The 20484-nt window shown below is 45.9% G+C and overlaps 1 protein-coding gene across 18 annotated transcripts in view; it reads right to left on the bottom strand.

Moving 5' to 3' along the window:
* Positions 1–14650, bottom strand: part of PIKFYVE (phosphoinositide kinase, FYVE-type zinc finger containing) — a 77026-nt gene extending 62376 nt beyond the window's left edge. For 6 of the 18 annotated variants that reach the window (XM_044768277.2, XM_044768285.2, XM_044768286.2 and 3 more), the window contains exons 1-7: positions 14472–14625; positions 11843–12023; positions 10289–10432; positions 10000–10035; positions 7156–7274; positions 6329–6500; positions 277–484 (exon numbers count right to left, since the gene is read on the bottom strand). In XM_044768277.2, coding sequence (XP_044624212.1) covers positions 277–484; positions 6329–6500; positions 7156–7274; positions 10000–10035; positions 10289–10432; positions 11843–12014 — 851 coding nt within the window. In that variant the 5' untranslated portion in view covers positions 12015–12023; positions 14472–14625. Of the gene's footprint in view, positions 1–276; positions 485–663; positions 819–6328; positions 6501–7155; positions 7275–9999; positions 10036–10288; positions 10433–11842; positions 12024–12127; positions 12225–14471 lie in introns of those variants that run through there. The other 12 variants (XM_044768282.2, XM_044768287.2, XM_044768284.2 and 9 more) reach the window with 10 other exon arrangements.
* Between the last annotated feature and the right edge of the window lie 5834 nt (positions 14651–20484).

The raw sequence follows: 20484 nt of genomic DNA, 5'->3' as shown, positions 1-20484 counted from the left end.
TATTCAACAAATATTATCAAGATCACATGTATGCCCTACACTGTTGTTGGTGCCAGGAATTGTACAGTGAATTGTAGAGCTAATTCTAATTAGTCAACAGCACCACTCTTCATAAACACCTTCTGTGATCCTTCTGGAGGCAAGCCAAGGAAAAAGGAGAAAACAGTGAATTTGGAGGAAACAATTAGAGAAGTTAAATGTTAACTAAAAGCACTGATGTCACAAAACTATCAATGTTTCTCAAATATAAATAAAATTATATTTAGGTGACAGTACCTTTGCCAGGCAAAATCATCCTCTAAAAAGATGTTCCGGCTGGCTTTCCTACTCCCAACAGGTGTTCGGGGTTCACTCGGATCAAGTACAGACACAGAGGAAGCAGAATCTGAAAGAGCATTCAAGTCTTCCCCAATGGAATTACTGTCTGTGGAATGAGCATAACTTAAGGCTATTTTTCTACAGTATGTGCAAGCTCGGAGGTCCCCTAGGAGAGAAAAACAAAGTAAAGGATAACAGTGACATGTTACTAAACAGAACATATTAAACCCTTGGGTTAATAGTTAATCTAACAACAGAGAAATGTCTTCAAGTAAAGACTACCAAAAAAGACATTTAAAAAGTGAAATAGGGGCCAGCCCGGTGGTGCAGCAGTTGGGTACGCACATTCCACTTCAGTGGCCCAGGGTTTGTGGGTTCGGATCCCGGGTGCAGGCATGGCACTGCTTGGCAAGCCACACTGTGGTAGGCGTCCCACATATAGAGTAGAGGAAGATGGGCACAGATGTTAACTCAGGGCCAGTCTTCCTCAGCAAAAAGAGGAGGATTGGCAGCAGATGTTAGCTCATGGCTGATCTTCCTCAAAAAAAAAAAAAAGTGAAATAATCTTGTTAGCTCTGTTATATATATTAAAAAACCTTCATTATGATACACATTCATTCAGGTATCCAAATTACCTCAAATATTTATAATGAATTAAGAAAATATGACTCAATGTACTAGAAAACTCCACTAAAAGAGTATTTTTCAAAGTTCTAAAAGTGAAATAAGGCATCTATCAGAGTGAGCAGATTCAAGAAAAAGATTTTTATTAGAGTATTTAAACCAATACAAATAGAAACAACATATTTTCCCTAGGCAACAAGTAAGCAGGAAAAGCGCTATTTAGGTCTTGATTGTGAAGCCTTGCGGAGTCCCCTCCACAATGGGGGTGGGGGGCACAGTTTAAAAACTACTAGAAAATGGGCTTACGGACAATATGAAATATAGGGGGAAACTATAAAAGAAATTCTTTTTTTTTTTTGAGGAAGATTAGCCCTGAGTTAACTGCTGCCAATCCTCCTTTTTGCTGAGGAAGACTGGCCCTGAGCTAACATCCATGCCCATCTTCCTCTACTTTATATGTGGGACGCCTACCACAGCATGGGTTTTGCCAAGCAGTGCCATGTCTCCTTCCGGGATCCAAACCGGCAAACCCTGGGCCGCCGAGAAGCAGAATGTGTGAACCTAACTGCTGTAGTACTGGGCCGGCCCCCTAAAAGAAATTCTTATAGTGAAAGTTACAATGGAAATGTATTTTTCTTAAGATGCAGTCCTGCCCAAATGTAAGTTTCCATTTCTATCCTGTTTTTCTGTAACAATTTTTATGCAATTCTATAACATCTTAGTGTACTAAAAAAAGGACGTAAGATAATGAAACTTTACTAGTAACATGTTATTTTACAATTCTACTTTTTTTTACCATTAACATTAGAAAAGTGACATGGAACAAAAGACTTCTAAAAGTCAACTGCACTATGTTTTTACCATAATTACTACCAAGTACAACAAATGGCCTTTTATTTTTTCATTTTAAGACAACTATCATATGGCATTTTTATTAAATTATGCATGTATTTTAAGCAAAATTAAATATTGCTTGTTGTATTACTCACTTCTGACACCACAATTCAACAGATGAAATTTATTAAAACTCTAAAGAAAAATATATCTACTTTGGTCAGGACCAAAAATAAGTGAACTGCAGTCCAAGACAAATGAGAGTGCGAGGACACACAACCAGCTGCTGCGCAAAGCAGAAGGACAGCAGGGAAGTGAAACCACTTTCTGCAGAAAGCTCTGTAAGCTGCCACAACAGAGGCCTGGTTCGTTTCTTACACCATAAAGCTCCCTTAATCAGGCAGCTATTAGAACGAAAATGATCAGACCAATAAAGAGAAGAGCCAAGCCTGGCCGGAAAAGTTTTCCTCTCACGAAGAACCTTCATCAGCCGGGGCCCACCGAGCACATGCCTGTATTACGTGACGAGCACACAGACTGAGGAGACACCCCTGCCATCAAAGAGCTCCGTCCACTGGAGGCGACAGACACCCATGTAATTAAAAGGATGCACTGGAAACAACCTAAGTGTTCATCAAGGGATGGATGGATAAAGAAGGTGTGGCATATATACACAATGGGATACTACTCAGCTATAAAAAAAGATGAAATCCTGCCATTTTTGACAACATGGATGGACCCAGAGGATATCATGCTAAGCGAAATAAATCAGAGGGAAAGTCAAATACTATATGATCTCACTCACAAGTAGAAGATAAAAACCACCACCACAAACACAGACAGGGATACGGAGATTAGAACGGTGGTTATCAGAGCGCAAGGGGGAGGGAGGAGGACAAAGGGGTGACAGGGCACAGGTATAGTGACAGACGGTAATTGGTCTTTGGGTGGTGAACACAATGTAATCTACACAGAAACTGAAACATAATGACGTACAACTGAAATTTATATAATGTTAAACCAATCTTACCTTAATAAAAAAATTTTTTTAAAAAAGGTTGCTGACAGATGCAGAGATATGACTGCTACCACCACCAATAATAATGGCCTAATACTCGCTGATCCCTTTCTCTGTGCCAGATGTTATTCCAGGTATTCTACATGTATTCAGGGCCACAAAACACAGCTGTGCCCAGCATACATTATCATCACACTTGCAATGCTTAATTTTGTGTCAACTTGGCGAGACTGGTAGTTTAGTCCAACAATAGTCTAGTTGTTCTGGGGAAGGCTTTTTTCTAGATATGACTAACATTTACAATCTGTTGACTTTAAGTAGATTATCCTCCATAACGTGGGTGGGCGTCATCCAGTCATTTGAAGGGCTTAAGAGCAAAGATTAAGGATTCCAGAGGAAAAAGGATTCTGTCTCAGCTCTGTAAGACAGAAATCCTGCTTGAGTTTCCAGCCTGCTGGCCTGCCCTGAGAATTTCAAACTTACCTGGTCCAATAATCCTTGAGCCAACTCCTTAAAATAAACCTCTCTCTGTCGGTGGGGGGGGGGGGGGAGTGTAAATACCCTATTCGTTCTCTCTAGAGAACTCTAATACAAATTTTTGTACCAAGAGCGGTTCTAGAGCAACAGAATCTTAAGGATGGTTCTCTGAATTGGTTCTTGGATTTCTGGAATTGGTCCTCTAATCTGATGAGATCTGAAGGCATTAATGACTTTATTTCCAGGAGTAAAGAGAACACTGACAGTCCATGGCATGATGTCAAGCATCAGCTGTGGACACTCCTAATCAACTGTCTAACAGAGGCAAAGTTCCGGTGACCACGTATTTGATGTCTTGGAATGTTTCCGTCAAACTAACAAGTATAATGAGATTGGCAGGTTGCTCCTAATTGCACTGGACAGAATGGCGGAAAAGCAAAGGATGATCTCAGGAATTCAAATTCCCAGCTCAAGAACTGGACAAATTACCTAAGCGTCTATGTCTTCCCTGAAAGAAGCTGTTGTCTCCTGCAGCCACAGAGCTGAGGCTGCTGAAAGTTAAAGCAAGAGCCTTGCCTGCACGCGGCTGAGTGACAATGCACCGCATCACAGCCTTGCAGCGTCTGCTGTCGAGGTGAGCACAAGGATAGGAAGGAACGGGGTCCGGAAAACCAGAATGGGGACACACAGGAAGATCTTGATGAAGCTGGGGACATGAACACCTAAATTCTGCTGAAGATTTTTTGCTAGTAGAGGCAGCCTCTCCACTCTGTCAGAGGGGACTAAGCTTGCTTTGCCTGAGAAAGCCACGACAGCCTCCCAAGTTAGCTGCCTTGCAAGACACTCTAATTCTCCTCAGGACCTACTCCCACCACTTCCTTGCTTCTAGACCCACAAGACTCGAGGCCCAGCAGGCCCTGAAAGGTGGGGTATGAGTGTGAGCACGAGGAGGTGGACTACACTCCAAAAGAGCAACAGGATTTTTCCAACCGACACAGACAGAAACCCAGGGATTACGTATGGGAATGGGTTTTAAGGGTGTGGGATGACAGTTGAGAGAACAAAAAGCTGGATCCAGCCGAATTTACTGAAATTCGCCCACTAAGCAGAGATTCGAGATTTAATGTTGTAGCTCTAGGGGTTCAAAGGCATTCTAACAGTCTGCTTGGCTGGTTGGCTGAAGCATGGACAAAGGCGGCCTACACACAATGAAGCTGAAATGCCAGAGCTGCCCTAGCACCCTACAAAGGAAGGGGTCCAAAGGCCTCAGGAGACTCTAACGTTAGGAGCAGATTTACCAGGTACGACCTGTTCGCTCACTCACTCAGGTCCAGAGAGCATATTTTCACCACGACTGTGAGAATAAATTTGTGAGGGGGACCCCACATCCTTGCAGAGCTCTGTGGTCACTCATCTCTGTCAGCCAGAAATTACAGCGGGAACTGCTGCCAGTGACCTGGGAAACCCACATGTAATGCAGATCACTGGATCCCAGAGTGGCAGGGGGAAAGTGGTGGCACCTAAGCACCAAAGACAGGTGGGCATGGTTACCACAATAGATAACAGAGTGAAAGCAGCAGTCAGAACAGTGGGACGCTGAGGCCTACAGCCCTGACCACAGTACTCCTAGAAGTGAAGGAGATGTGCAGTCCACCAAACTCTTACTTGATCTATGTAAGAGGAAGAATTCTAGACCAAGTGGATTGAAGTCTAACTCGAATCAAAAACAGAGTCGTGACCCCTCATCAATTCTCTGACTTAAGCCACTGACACACCCAGAATTCCTTGAATGAAGGGGAGGCTGGGTCCCCTTAAGGAAGAACCTCACTCCACTACCAAAAGCTTATACTGTTCCTCTTTCTACCAGCCTTCCCCAAAGGGACCCACAGCATTTTACCAGGGTGACTGTGCACTGAGAGGGAAATGGTCAAACTGTGGGGACCAGCCGACACTGGCTCTGAACTGACACTAAGCCTGGGAGACTTGAAACGTTCCTAGGGTCCACCAGGCAGCTCGGGGCTCACGGAGCTCATGTGATCAACAGAACATCAGCTCAGGTCCATCTCACGGAGGGTTCAGTGGGCCCCTGAACCCACTCTGTGGTTATTCCCAGTTCTAGAAGACGTAATTGGAACACATACTCAGCAACCGGCAGAATCTCTACACTGGTCCCGGACCTGTGGAGTGAGGGCTATTATGGTAGTTCTGGCCTCGCAATCATGAGACAATAAATTTGTTGTTCTATGCCACTCAGCTCATGGTGTTTTGTCATGGCAGCCCGAGGAAGCTAATACACAGCCCCCAATTAACTACCCTAAGGGTCACAGCGGCTCTGAGAGGGTTAGGCAGGGGAATACCTGACAGGATCAAATTAGATTAACAAAGGTTATTGACTAATAGTGGCAGGGAAAAACTAAAGGTAAAATAGTCTTTTAAAGGCTGCAGCCAAAATCTGGATAAAAGATAATTTGGGCCTGAACTCTGTAACAGTTTAGGGGGGAAAAAAGTGAATAAGGCCAAGAGGAAGACCTGCATGGTAATAAAAATAACATGAAAGAGATGCTGAGAGTGTTCTCTTTCTGGCAACTTCTGCCCACCTTCCACTCCCAAATCACTGTATAAATTCACACACCACTGTTTAGGTTTTCCCGTGTCATCAAATTTAAAATTTCTGCATTGCTGAAATTTATAGAAGAATATGAGTAAGATGCAATTCGCCAAAGTGCAGCGTCCCATCACTCAAGGAGGTGTGCATGTGTAAGACGAAGACTCTCACGGAGACGGAAACTAGCGGCCACCTTGTCCAACACGCTTCAATGCTCCTACGAGCTTTGCCAGCATCAGCGATACACTGTATTCTACTCTGTTATTCACTAACATCCCCACCTGCTTCACTGTTCAACCATAAAGTCCTTAAAAGCAAAGCTGCAAAGCTGTGTCTCCCGTGTCTCACACAAGAAGCCCAAGATAAAAGCTGGCCCAACAGTGGTCCCCTGTTACAACTATTTTCGGTTACAACCTTTAAAAATTGTGAAACTGTTCAAAGAATGCACTCACCTGTATAGCCCATAAACTTCCCAGGGATCTCTTGATTGCAGCAGCGGCTGCAGAAAATCTGCCCGCAGAGCCGGCAGTGGTGCCTGCGCCGGAAGGTGGTGAACTTCTCACTGCAGTCGTAGCACTCTCTGCACTGGCTGTCCGGCATCCAGTACTGCTTCAGGTCACTGTCCTGCAACCGCAGAGAGGAGCACAGCCTCTTGAAAACAGCTTCTTAGGATACAAAGGCAAAATGCAGTGCCAGCCAAAATCCCAGGCTCCTTTTGCAGAAATCAACACGCTATTTCTAAAATTCATATGGGAATGCAAAGGGCCAAAACGACCAAAGCCATCTGGAAGGAGAAGGAAGTTGAAGGACTCACACCACCAGCCATCAAGACTCACTCTACAGCTGCAACGGTTTTAGACAGCTTAGCGCAAGGGCAGGAAGAAATGGAGCTATGGAGCGGAGAACAGAGCCCTGGCACACCCTCTCACATATACACACTCTGACATGAAGTCCATGGGTCTGGGTCCAGCTGGACATCTGTAAGCAGAAAATGGAGCCTGACCCACATACTGCACACAAGTAACAGAGCCTCCTGAAGAAGCCATGGGAGAATACTCACTAACCTTGGGCTACACCAACACTTCTCAGACATTACACAAAAAGCACTAACCATAAAAGGAGAAAAAACTGGTAGATTAAAATTAAGAACTTATGTGCAAAACTCTGGAGCTAGAATATACTAACTGAGTGTTCTTCAAGTGGCATACCACCTTTTCAGCAAGAACGACGATCCCCACACAAGGGAGTCAGAAGTCATCTTCTAACACTCCAGACATACCTGGCTTTTCCCCTCCATGATTTCCTTGAGGCGTTTTAACACTGTGCTGAGGCTTCGAAGCTGAACAGCTGTACGAGGGTCATGACCGCCAAAGGTAGGTTCTGCTTTCCTTCTTGTGTCTGAGTCAGATTAATCAAAAAAAATGCAACCTTAATAGTCTCCAGTATAGATGCAAAGTGCCTCTTATTTTTAGCATATACTGTGTTCTCCCAGACGTGATACGGATTGAGAGTCAAAACTGGTCTTTATAAAGGTAAGGGGCTGTTGAAAGTGTTTCTTATTACCATGTAAAACGCTGCCTCACAAGCAAGTTAGGGCAGCCTCAGACAAGCACTCTCTGAGCCCACTGATGGTTGTGAGGCCTGGGAGGGGAGCATCGCTTACACAGACCAAAGTTTACTAGTGATTTCTTGGGCCCTTTGGTCCCAAGCCATAATAAACACCTGAGAGAAATTTAGCAGAAGAAAAAGCAATCTCAGTGAGTTAACCTAGCTTATCTCTACAGCCAAAAAGGTCAGCAACAGAGTCCACAGCTCCGTTCAGTCTGTGGACCCCCTATCCAAAGTCTCGTGGAGCGGATCATGAGAAAGGAATTTAATAGCCCAGTCCCCAAAGAGTCTGACAGACTTCAGAACAACAACATCCAGATGGCAATTTAACCACAGACTTTCCTTCACAGTTGTCTAAGCAGATCAGAACTGCCAAGGAATTGCTAGAACTCCTGTCCTACCCTCCCCGCCACTCCCCACCCTGCAGCTCCAACTGAAAGAGATTGCTTATGCTTGAAATAGCAATACTGAAGTCGGTCCTGTCATAATAAAACAAGCCCAAATTCCAGCTTTGTGACCAGAATGGGGTGTGCCCACCAAAGCTGTCACACATTATTTCCCTATTTTCGAGCAAGATTACAACTAAAGTTTCTAGCTATATCTGGCTCCCAGCAGTTACAAAACCTAAGGATGAAGTGCAGGTGGCTTGACAAAAAGGATGAACATCCCTATTAGCTTCAATTCATTAACCTAATAAAATGCCCCACCCTAAATCTTTCTCAAACTCACTTATTTGCTAGATTTGTTTTAGGTGTTCTTTGTTTTGGCTGGGTGGGAAAGAAAGGATTACAAAGAAATGAGAGGTTGGTACCTAAATCTAACCTAACAAAGAACTTCCCAAGATAATTTAATTACAGAAATAATTATCTAAACTGCACCTATGTTAGAAAACTTTGAAAACATTATCTTTCCATAAATAGCAATGTCCTAGAACAAAAACATATAAAAATGTATTAGAATGGCCAAATTTTTCTTGGGTATCACAAGATAAAGCAACTCTCCATGATTTATGAGTTGAAAAGAGAGACAGATGAAATCTGTTAGCGTCGCAGCGGCCATGCCCCCATGCACAGGCAACAGTGAGCTGCGAAGCCCCTTGTATTCAGCCACTTGGGAGTATGAAAGGGTACTACAAGCATCATCTTTCGGGAAAGGAAGAGCAAGACGGTTTCTGGAACCAAAAGACTCACAGATCTCAAATGAGGAAGACAGACCTGACCAGAGAGGAAATGTGGGCTAGCAACTGCCCTTAGGCAACTAACCTTAGTTGCTTCTCCTGTAAAATAGATATTAGAAAATTAAGCCTTTCTAAAGTCATGGAGGCAGTAAAATGTGGAATTACAGCCTTTCAGTAGGAAAAGGAACTTGACTGGCCACACAGCCCCAGGCTTATGAAGCTCAGATGCCTCCGGCAGCCAAGGTCGGAACAAAGAATCAAGTGGACATGATAGGGACTATAAGGAATGGTGGGCCTGCAGCAAAGCAGAAATCACGAGCTCCATGAGCCATACGTAAATTCAAGTTCATCAAAACAGCAAGGCAAGGTCTGGCAGGCTGTCAGTTTGTACCCCCTAAAAGAGCAGATTCTAGTCCAACTCCTTGATTTTACAAGTGAAGAAATCCTACGCTGAATTAAGAGCTCCCTCAACAGAAACAGGAGTGCTGCCATGGGTCAGGTTCAACAGCTAAGGAGTTCACCGAGGTTGGAGGTAGAGGCAGATGGCCTCCTCCTCCCAGCCATCTGAGTAAAAGGAGAGCTGATTCCCTCTCCCCTCCACCTCTGACCCTTCCAAAGAGCGGCCATAACCCAGGCCGAGGCTCACTGCCCCAGGAAACCTGCAGGGGGGACGCAGCCAGCTCTGCAAGCCCTCGGGGAAGAACTCTTCTGCTTGATTTCTCCTCCTCCTCTACCCACCAGGAGGAGGTTCTGAGAAAAGCCTCAACTCGCAATGAAACACCCTCTGCCAACCACCATCACCTGTGCGTGCCTATTTCTCACGGGGAAGACCGGCCAGACCACACAGGAGCCAGTGTTCAGAGGCACCTGATGTCTAATGCTGCACCTCTCTACTATGCTGCCTCTCAGCGCCTTTCTTCTATCACCTTGAGTCGGGCAAACCACTGCACTGAGTTTCATAATCTAATGGATACAAAACAACTTACTTTTATCTAGTCTCTCAGTTCAGGCACTTGTCCTCAGCCTACGCTCATCAGAAGAGCGTGAAAACAGGGAGGCGAGTGTGTTGCAGACCGGATGGAGAATAATCAGGCACGTGGAGTTCAGCTCACCCAGCCACACTGACCGTCTGCATCCAACAAGGACACAAGGCCAAAAGCAAGTGGAGCTCAGCTCATCCAGCCACAGTGACCACCTGCACCCAACAAGGGGCCAAGGCCAGAGCAAGCAGCAGCCCACTAACGGACTGAGGGAGTTCTGCAGCCAGGAGCATGCACGATACAGGACACCAGCCACGCAGGAGCAGATGCAGAAGTCAGCCACAAAGGCGAAACTAACCTGTGTTCTCCTGGGGGTGCTGCAAACTGTTCTCTGCTGAAACCCAAGCAAGTAATTAAAACACAGTCAAGAGATCCCTGCCTTGCCTAAAGTAAAGTTTAATGAAATGTTTGGGAATTTTTTTCAGGTATCAACAAATTCTTTCACTATCTAGATAACAGTTTCATTAATTCTGAAGAGTTCCTGACTACTCCAAATAGCAGAACAGTTAAGCCAACAAACCACCTGGGAACACGACAACTGTAGGGAAACCTAACAGACAGAGAATGAAACAGGAACACTGTCTTACCCAGCACTGCTGAAGGCCGCCGCTGGAGCTCCTCAGTAAGCTGCTTTTTATAGGGTATAGGTGACCTCACAGACTGTGTCCTCGAAGGCAGCTGAGGGCTGGGCCAACCTCCAGTCAGAGACTGCTGCTCTCCCTCTGCTCTGTCTGTAGCGGAGGAAAGCTTGGCATTACTTGAACACTAAGACTCTGAGCTCAGCAAAGAGAATAGGTGAGATTTTTCAGGAACGAAAGAAGACCTATATAAATGTTTAAGTAAAAATTAGGGTTTTTTTTTTTTCAAAAAAGAAATTCAAAAAGGGGGCCAATAATCACATCCTTGGTATATGTGATCTTCAGTTTCTTTTACTTTTCAAGAGAAATTTCTTGAGCATATAAAGGAAACAGGATGCAAGCTTCAGAGGAAGACAGGGATTGTCGTTGTTCTGTTTTGTTTATAGGGTAAATCCCTTGCTCTATTAAAATAAGGCCCAGTGGATAGTAGCTGTGCAATAAACATTTGCTAAATAAATAAAAAGATTATTGTCTTATGATGGTTAAATGTAATGCGGTATCCTGGATGGAATTCTGGAATAAAAAAAGTACATTAGGTAGAAACTGAAGAAATATGAATAAAATACATACTTTAGTTATTAATAATGTATCAATAATGGTTCCTTAATTGTAATAAATGTACCACACTAATGTAAGATGTTAATAATAGGAGAAACTGGGAGTGGGAGTATATGAGAACTGTATTATTTTCCCAATTTTTCTGTAAATCTGAAAGTATTCTAAAAAATAAGGTTTTTTTAGTAGTTTTTAAAAAATATCATTGTCTTAAAAGGACTAACAGGAGTTTTTATAGAGCTTTAAACATAACTACTAACAAAAGTCAGTTAATACTACTGAAATTTCTACTGAGTTAAACTATTAACTCCCCAAATTCCTTACAACAAGAGGGATTACTTTCTAACACATTTCAAATAATACAGCCAAATATAAAGCAAAAGATGTAGGCTATATTTTTTAATTCTTCTTCTGGGTAAAAAATGTATTACTTAAAAAGAGCTTACTTAAAAATCTCTTCATTCGATGTCATTACAGGTACACCTTAATCTAATGGGTTCAGTCATCAACACCCTACTGACGACGGCTTCTGAGTTTTGAAAAACTATGAACCTTTTCTCCCATGTCCTGGTCCTTGAGTTTCATTGCTTTAATTAAAATCTTTTGGCTATTAACCCCCAAAAGAACAACAAAGTCCATTTTGTGAACTTAAGGAAACTAAAATGTATTAATAAAGGAAAAAAAAAAGGAATGCGAGAATGCTAACTTCTCTTTAAAAAGATACATCCTTTTAGTTTTCAATCCAGATCTTCAGCTGCCAATAATTAATAAGATGGCAGTGAAAATTCTAGCTTTCTCTTCTTAAGCAGTAAACTCCAGTGACCTATGACTAAAGCCATCTCCATGTTAATATTTCACTTTCTTGCAAAGACAGAGCACGAAAGTTGAACAAGAGAATTTCATAGACTCAGAATTGTAGGTTCTCTGATCTTTAAGACTAGGTCTTACCTTTGTTAAATCGAAAGAGATTTACAAAAGAACTATATGCTGACTTAAAAGCAGGTTCGTCCTGATCAGGAGTCAAAGGTTTAAAGTGTGTGAGATGAGAAGGACTAGCAGGAGAGCGAGGCAAATCATTAGCAGAGTCCAATGTTGGGGAAGTCTTATCATCTGTGGCCATTTCATGAGTCTAAAAAACAAAGGAAATAAGCAAAAGATATGAGTTCCTGAGAAAGCCCAAAAAAGCTTCCAAACAGCATCCAAATATCGAGAATTCTGACTGAAAATTCATACCCATGAAAACCAAAAACAAATAAATCCAGTTCAGCACAGACTCCAAACTAAGAGTGGAGAACACTGCAGCCCCGGCGTACAGAGGAAGCTCGATCATCTGAAACCACAATGATACAGCCAATCTAACTTTCACCTGGACTCTTCAAATTACAGAAAATATCAACACTTAAAAACTTGGAGGCAGGGCTGGCCTGGAGGCACAGCGGTTAAGTGCACATGTTCTGCTTCCGTGGCCCAGAGTTCACAGGTTTGGATCCCCGGTGCGGACGTGGCACTGCGTGGCAAGCCATGCTGTGGTAGGCATCCCACATATAAAGTAGAGGAAGATGGGCACCGATGTGAGCTCAGGGCCAGTCTTCCTCAGCAAAAAGATGAGGACTGACAGATGTTAGCTCAGGGCTAATCTTCCTCGGGGTGGGGGGAAAAAAAACTTGGAGGCAAGGCATAGATGTGAACAGGTAAAAAGAAAGAAAAACACTTTCACATAATTTATATCTTTTTCACTTTACGATTTTTTGGAAATAATAGTTTTTTAAAGCTATGGGGAAAACTGGTTTTACGCAAGCATATAAATTCCTCAAAGTTTCATTTGTCTTATCTCAATTTTTTCTTTTAAAAAATACTTCCAAGAAAAGGAAATGAAATAGTCATCCCTTAATGACGCTCTTATACAAACTCAAAAAATGACCATAGACTATGCCTCCTCACCCGTGAGAACCAGCAAAACAACAAGCTGTTCCCATCATCTTTCCTCCCAGGCACAGGAACCTGGATTTTCAGCTTTTGAGCCTAAACTCATGTGGCATTAAAATGAAGATCTTAAAGGGCTTTTCTTTTAAAGAACCAAAAATTATAATTCAACCAAAGCAGTAAAGCTGACCACATGCCCAGATGGAGGCTACAGAAAAATGCTGATGTATTTTCTGCCATATCGATTAACACTTCAAATAAAAGAGAACCATGAGCTACAAATAATTCTAGTCATTAAAATGCCATGGTTTGTAACCTAATTTATACTTCACAAAAAGAACATTACACTCTTATAAAACGCTTTTCACTCTCAAAGTCCTATCTACAGTCTCCTTTTATTTTTACAAAAACCCTGGGAGGTCCACAGAGCTGGCCTCATCACTACATTTCACCCGTGAGGCATCACTGCACAGGGAACCTGAGAATCTTCCTGAGGGTCACACAGCTAGTCAGCGGTAGAGCTGTAACCAGACCCCAAGTTTCACCCCAGAATTCTTCTTTAGAGCAATATTATTTTTGTAGCTCTATCTACCTGAATTCTAATTACTCAAGATGTTCCTGATTAATAATCTAACTGACTGACTAAATTAAAGCAGAAACGAAACCACTGACTTGAACAGAATTTTGGCAACAAATGTTTATTAGAATGAGGGGAAGGAGGAAGAGGAAGGAGAAGAGGAAGGAGAAGAGGAAGAGGAAGGAGCGGGATGGGGGGAGGAAGGAGCGAGTTGGGGGAGGAAGGAGGAGAGGAAAAAGCAGGGTGGGGGAAGGAAAGAGGAGAGGAAGGAGCCGGGTCGGGGGTGGGGGGGGAGGGAGGGAGTGGGCAGAGGGAGGAGGGAAGGAAGGAGCGGGTTGGGGGAGGGAGGGAGGGGTTGGGGGGAAGGCGGAGGGGCGGCAGGGACACTCCCTCTAACGGCCTGACAGCTCTGCCCCGGCGCGCAGCGCCTGGAAAGGCAGGGCGGGCGAGCAGAGGAAACACAAACAGCTACAGGGGGAGACCACCCCTGAGGAAGAGCGCAGGGCAGCCGCCACCCTCAGGCCTGCGTCCCACGGACACCAGCGCCCCTGGGCTCCGGGTGCGAGAACCACCACCGCGAGACCCCGGCGAGCGCAGCCCCTGGGGCGCCCCGCCCCGCGGAGTCACCCAGCTGCGCGCTCCGCGGCCCAGGGCGGCCCTGCCTCTCGCGGGGCGCACCGGGCGGACACGGGGCCGGCGCAGGCGCCGCTCAGCCGGCGGAGACCCCGGAGTCGGGCGTCCCACGCTCCGTCTCTGAAACGCTCCGCGCCTCCCGCGACCCAGGGCGGAGGCACCGGGACGCGCCGCAGGCCCCGAGGAAGGCCAGGACGCCGCCCCGCCGGGAGTCGCCCGCTCCGCCGAGGAGACGGAGCGGGCCCGCCGTCCGCGCCCCACCCGAGCGCCTCGGAAGGACCGCGCCTGCCGCGCCCGCCAGGCCGCCGCGCCGGACGCTCCCTACTCCCGGACGCCGACGGCGCGCACGAGAGGCCGCCCCCGCATTATCCCGGAACGGCCAGCCACAGGGCCTAGACACCGGGACGCCCTCCCTCCGCCCAGCCAGCCCGCCAGGCTTCTCACCCCGCCCCCCGCGGCCCCGGGCCCTCCGCACCGCCCCTCACGCTCGGGCGCAGGACGCTGGGCCGCAACAGCGCCAGGACTCCGCCGCCGGCAGGCGGGACCGGAAGCCGCGCTGCCTACTCGGGGACGCGGCCCCGCCACCCGCCGAGGCCCCGCCCCGGTCGTCCCCTCCAATCCGCAGCGCCACCGAGGCTCCGCCCCGCTGCCTCCCCTCCAATCCTCTGTAACGCCGAGGCTCCACCCCGCTGCCTCCCGGGCAATCCTCAGCGCTGCCGGCCCCGCCCCTCCCCTCCAATCTGTAGCGCCGCAGAGGCTCCGCCTCGCCCCTCCCCTCCAACCCGCAGCGCCGCCGGGCGCGGGCCCCGCCCCTCCACCCGACGCGCGGCTGGGCGCTCAGTCTGGGATGAGGCCGCTCCGCCCTCCTGAAGCGAGCCGAACGCTTCTCGCGTGAGCAGCGGCCTACCGGGTCAGCTGACGGCCGGGCGGGCTGTACTACCGTATGTGTCGGACGAGGCGGGCACTCTGGTGTCAGCCGAACCGAAGGCAGGGCTTCCGACAGGATGCTCCGCCCGTAACGAGCCGGCGAGTTGCTAACTCGTCTGCAGGACGAGTCCGCCGCTGTGCCCACTTGGTGATGGTTCCCAGGGGATTCAGTGCACAGTGCGGGTCTGCCTCGGGGACGAGCCAGCGGCCCGCGCCAGAGCTGCCCTTCCCGTCCCAGTTCCGTGCGGCACAGACGGGGAAGCTGCGCAGCGCCCTGTCGCCCGGCCTGGCCGCCGGTCCGTCATCGTGTCCTGAGCCGAAGAAGACGTGCCGACGCCTGCTGCCCGCAAGTGGAGGGTGGAGGGGCGGTGGGGAAGGAGGGAAGCCTAGGGTGCGGACCAGTTTCCCTGAATTCTGCATCTCAAAAGGCAAGCTCGCCTGTTGCTTTACCCTCAGAACGAGTCTGTTCGAACTAGCCCAAACAAGTGCCATTCCGGCTGTGCACGCCGTGGGGAACCAGAGACAAATCCTGAGAACAGCGGGATGGGGGGGGGGACGGGGCCGGCGCGAGGGGGCTGCCTTTGTAGAGAGGGGAGAGGGCGGGGCTGTCCTGAGGGAAAGTCCTTTGGGGGAGAGTGACAGTTCAGGGCGGCACCAGCTCCTCATTGGCTGAGCTTCGGCGTCTCTCATTGGCTGAGCTGCGGTGTCTCTCATTGGCTGGCCTGTGACATTTCTCATTGGCTCGGCTGTTGCTGGACCGGAGAGAAGTCTCCCGCGGTGGTGCAGTAGTGGTGCTTCCTGTTTGGTGTAACTGAGGACGTGTGGTGGGGCGAGGCTTCCCCGCAGGCCCTCCTCACCCAGTTTAGTTGAGGTTTCTTTATTAATTTCCACCCTCTAAGGTTTCGGCAAATCTCTTCCCATTTTCCCTGGAGTTGGTCTTCCAGCTGCTGGAGAGCAGCATCTGATGGAGCCTAGAGGCTGGTCCCGTGCGCATCCCGGTCATCATCCCCAGCAGGCGCAACAGTCGTCCCAGGATGGTGCTCGGCTTCCCCTCCCATTCCTCACCGCTGCTCTTCTAAGCAGCCCCATGATCCTGACTGGCTGTTGGGTGCGACCCCTGACAATCTGACCACCCCCTCCCCCCCGACGTTTACCTGCATCCACACCTGCCCTGGCCTGCCTGCCCACCCTCTTCTCTGGGAGAAAAGGGCCTCTTCTCCCATCGCCCTGGATCTTGCCCCATGTCCTCAATCTCCCCTTTACCAATGACTCTTTCTCCGCCCAGAATCTGCTCCTGTCTCTGCCTTCCTAAAAAAGACGGGCAAAAAGCCCCCTCTTCTGATTGGCCCACGAGATGTTAATATTTCATAGACATACAGCAAAGTCTTGTGGCAATTGGTAAAAGAAACCTCAACTAGACTGGATGGGGAGGGCTTGCAGGAGGTCTCCCGCCCCATCCGCATGGTCAGTTACTCCAAACAGGAGGTACAACCACTCCACTCCTGAGGGAAGACTTCTTGCCCCAGCAACAGCCCAGCCAATCAGAAACACCACAGCCCAGCCAATGAGAAATGCTGCAGCTCAGCCAATGAGAAGCCATTCCTGCCCTGATGAGCTACTCTCCGCAATGGATTTTCCTTTAGGACAGTCCCTCCCTCTCCCGTTTTCTCTATAAAAGCACTTCCTCCCTTGTTCTCTGGATTTCCCTGTGGTTCACCATTGTGTGCACATCCCAAATTGCAATTCTTTTGGCTATTTCCAAATAAACTCATTTTGAGGATAAAATAACAGGAGAATTTGCTTTTTGAGGTGACAGTTTAGATTAGACCCAGAGAGCGTATGAACAGGATAGCCCAATCAAGACCCGAGTGTGTATAGAAACTCCATATACTATGATGTTAAAAGATAAACTGAGGCATGTTAAAAATTTAAAGAGTTTATTTGAGCAGAAATCTATTTGAATAGGGCAGCACCAAACTGGAGGTGGTTAGGAGCACTCCCCCCCCCCCCACCCCGGAGCTGGAGAAAACCTTTGCAGAGATGTTGCTGCTAGCCTGAGGTGGCTCTAAGGCCTTGGTTGCCTGCAGGAGCAAACCAAAACCTCAGCCCGAAATGCCTCAGGGGGCGAATTTGAAACCTCAAGACAACCAATGACAAGCAGCCAACTGGGCTTTCCCAAATAAGGCATTCACTTAAGCCATAGCCAGTCAGGTAACTTCCTTGCTTTGCTTTCTGTAAAAGTCTTTCCCCAGGTCCTGTCAGTGGACTGCCCCTAACCGCTTCACATTTTTGATACCCAACTCTTGCTCAAATAAACTCTTAACATTTTTAATATGCCTCAGTTTATCTTTTAACAGTATCAATGTGGACTCATGGGTTTTTTCAATGTTATAAGTCATTACTGCTACTACTCATGGTGATGGTCAGATTACCCCTGATTTGCCCAGTGAGAGCCCCTTGGAGCTGGCTCCTGCATCCATTTGAGATGCCTCCGTCACTTTTTGAGCACTTCCTTTCTTTCTGACCCACTAAGGTATACCAGGCTCATCTTGAACAATCCTTGCCCCAGGCCTAGAATCAGTCAGTTCCCTAAGGAGCTCTGGTTCTCTTTAGTAAGGAACTCAAAGATATTTTTAAAAATCATGAAATTCAGTTCTGGCTAGGAAGTAATGAAACTGGCACTCTCTTACACTACATGTGAAAGCATGAACATGTACATCCCTCCTGGAAAATAATTTCATGGATGAACAAGGACCTTAAAAATGTTCAGACTCCTTAGTCCGACAACTCCAGTTCTAGCAGTCAAGCCTAAGGAAGTGATTCGAGTGTAAAAGTCTATCTAAACATGTTTGTCAGTTATTTAAAACAGTAAAAAACAAATATATAAATAGGAAACAAATTTCTAACTGACACAAACGAAAGTAATACAATTAAATGATGGATGTAACCATCAAAAATTAGGCTTACTAAGACCTTATAAAGCATTCTTTTTCACTTCAAATCAATCTTCTTGAAACAATTTTCTTGTCTCCCTTCCCTACCTCCCAGTCGCACTGCAATCTCCTACAGTATGGCTTGTGTCAGAATCATTCTGATAGAATTATTCTCCTTAAAGTGCATTCATGAGGTCCTCCTACTTTTGCCAAAATTATTTTCAGGCTATGTATTCCTTGACTTCTGTGTAGTACTCTTTCCATTTTGGAAAATTTCTCTCCCTTTGGCTCCCATCAGACTCTGCTGATTCTTCTACTACCCGCCAGAGGGTCCTTTCTCATTCTCTTTTGGGGGTTCCTTTTCCTCCACCTGGCTCTTAAAGATGTTAAGTGTTCTGCAGAGTCCTTGCTGAGGTGGACTTTTTTTCTCACTCTGTACCTCTAGATGATCTCATACCCTCTGAGTTCAAGTACTATTGATAAATGCTTGTAGTAGTCTGCTAGGGCCACCATAACAGAATGCCACAGACTGGGTGGCTTAAACAGAAATTTATTTTCTCACACTTCTGGAGGCTGGAAGTCCAAGATCAAGGTGCCACCAGGGTTAGTTTCTTCTGAGTCTTCTCTCCTTGGCCTGCAGATGGCCATCCTCTTGCTGCTTCTTCACGTGTTCATCCCTCTGTGCACAGACATCCTGTGTGTGCAAATTTCCTCTTCTGATAGGGACACCCATATGACCTTATTTAACCGTAATTACCTCTTTAAAGGTCCTATCTCCAAGTACAGTCACATTCTGAGGTACTGGGGGTTAGAGCTTCAAATGTATAGGGGCGGGAGGGGACAATTAAGCCCATAACAATGCTGAAGATTCCCAGATTTCTCTCTCCAGCCCAGACACCCCTCCTGAACCCCAGATACATGTGATTAACCACCTCCTGGACATCTCTATCTTGCTGTCCAAAAGGCATCTCAAACTTAACAAACCTTAAATTTAACTCATTACCTTGGCCATCAAATCTGTGATTCTATCTACATCCCTTCCTTGTTGAAGGGCACACTGTCACCCAAACCCCAAATCTAGAAATCACCTTCGCTGTTCTCTCTCCCATAATCTTCATGGCCAATGAATTTCAGTGAACTGAATCTCCATGAGGTAGAATGAATTGTTCATTCTACTTCCTGTTTTTTCAGATCATCAACATGAAAATACAAATGCCTTCCAACATTTATGAAAATCCTCTGTTATCTGAATAAGTGTCTCTTATGATAGAAATTTTGTGGCCATGTTTCTATTTGTGTTTACACAGTGTTTGGGGTCAGATAATATTAAAATATTCAGATTTTTTATTGGCCAAGTGAAAGACAAATGATGTCAAGCCATGCAATATTAACTGGACAGAGAAAACTGATGTGCTAAATGAAGCCTCATATGGCATCCACAGAAGAGGCAAGCTAAATTCAAAAGAACCAGAATGTAAGCAATGAGCTTCATGTTCACATTCCAAGCAGTAATTTAATTTCAGCCAAACATAGTTTGTTACATTTAATTAATGTTGTTAATGGCAATGTATTGTTTTACAGCTTTCTTTCTAGTCATTTTGTCTATACATTTGTTATTTTATATTTGTATAACAGCTATCAGCAAAGGAGCATGTATCTACTTTTATGCATATATATATATATGGTAATATTATAAGTCAATTCTAGGGATCTACAAAAAATATTTTCAACGAAAGAGGCGTTCCTGTACCACTGGCTTAGGAAACACTGTTCTAGATGCTGAGACGCCTTTAAGTGTTACCTTTCCTCCCAAACTGGCTTAGCTCCAAATTTGTAGCCCATTTCTAGCAGTGTTTAGGATTCGATGGAATATATTTTGTGGTTAAACTCACCTTGGTTCGGTATAATTTCCTATATTTATTCTCTCTTTTGTTCATTTTCTTCACCTATATTCAATGTCTTATAGTGCTATATTGTAAATATCTTGAAGGCTGCTCTAAAGCCTTTCTGGAACAAGAATGAATATAAATAATTTTAGTAGTGGGCAACAGGTAATAAAAGATAGCATATGGAGTAAATTTACAACCTCAGGTGACTTTGGGTCTCATATTCAAGATGAAAATACGAGTTCATACAACTCTACCATCACTTCTACAGGAATAAATGGAGGTGATTGCTACTTTCCGTTAATCCACCTCAAAAGTTAACAAGCTCAACGCCATGTATTCTTTCCTTCTTCCTTTTCTCTTGGGAAGAATACTGGTGCCTTCTAGTATCCAAAATGCACTTTGCGTCATGCCCTTCATGCCAGTCTTCAAAGAGTAATTGTAATAACCCGATGCTGGAGATCATTTTAAAAATAAATTTGGGGGCATTGAATCCTGGGCAGCAATATACAAGCATGCTGTTTTCCTACAAATCACAATTTAAAATACTCCTCCCCTCGCCCCCCCCGACATGTTTTCAAGAATAAGGAATACACAAAACATAATTCCCTGCAGGAAACACAATTTTTCCTAAACCCACTGTTTTTTAAGGCTCCACGTCTTTAATCCAGCTTCACTGGAACTCAAATAATAATCTCATTATCCCTGTCT

The sequence above is a fragment of the Equus asinus genome, chromosome 4 (genome assembly GCF_041296235.1).
Source record: "Equus asinus isolate D_3611 breed Donkey chromosome 4, EquAss-T2T_v2, whole genome shotgun sequence".
Taxonomy (NCBI): Eukaryota; Metazoa; Chordata; class Mammalia; order Perissodactyla; family Equidae; genus Equus; species Equus asinus.
This window is presented reverse-complemented; position numbering and strand designations above follow the sequence as displayed.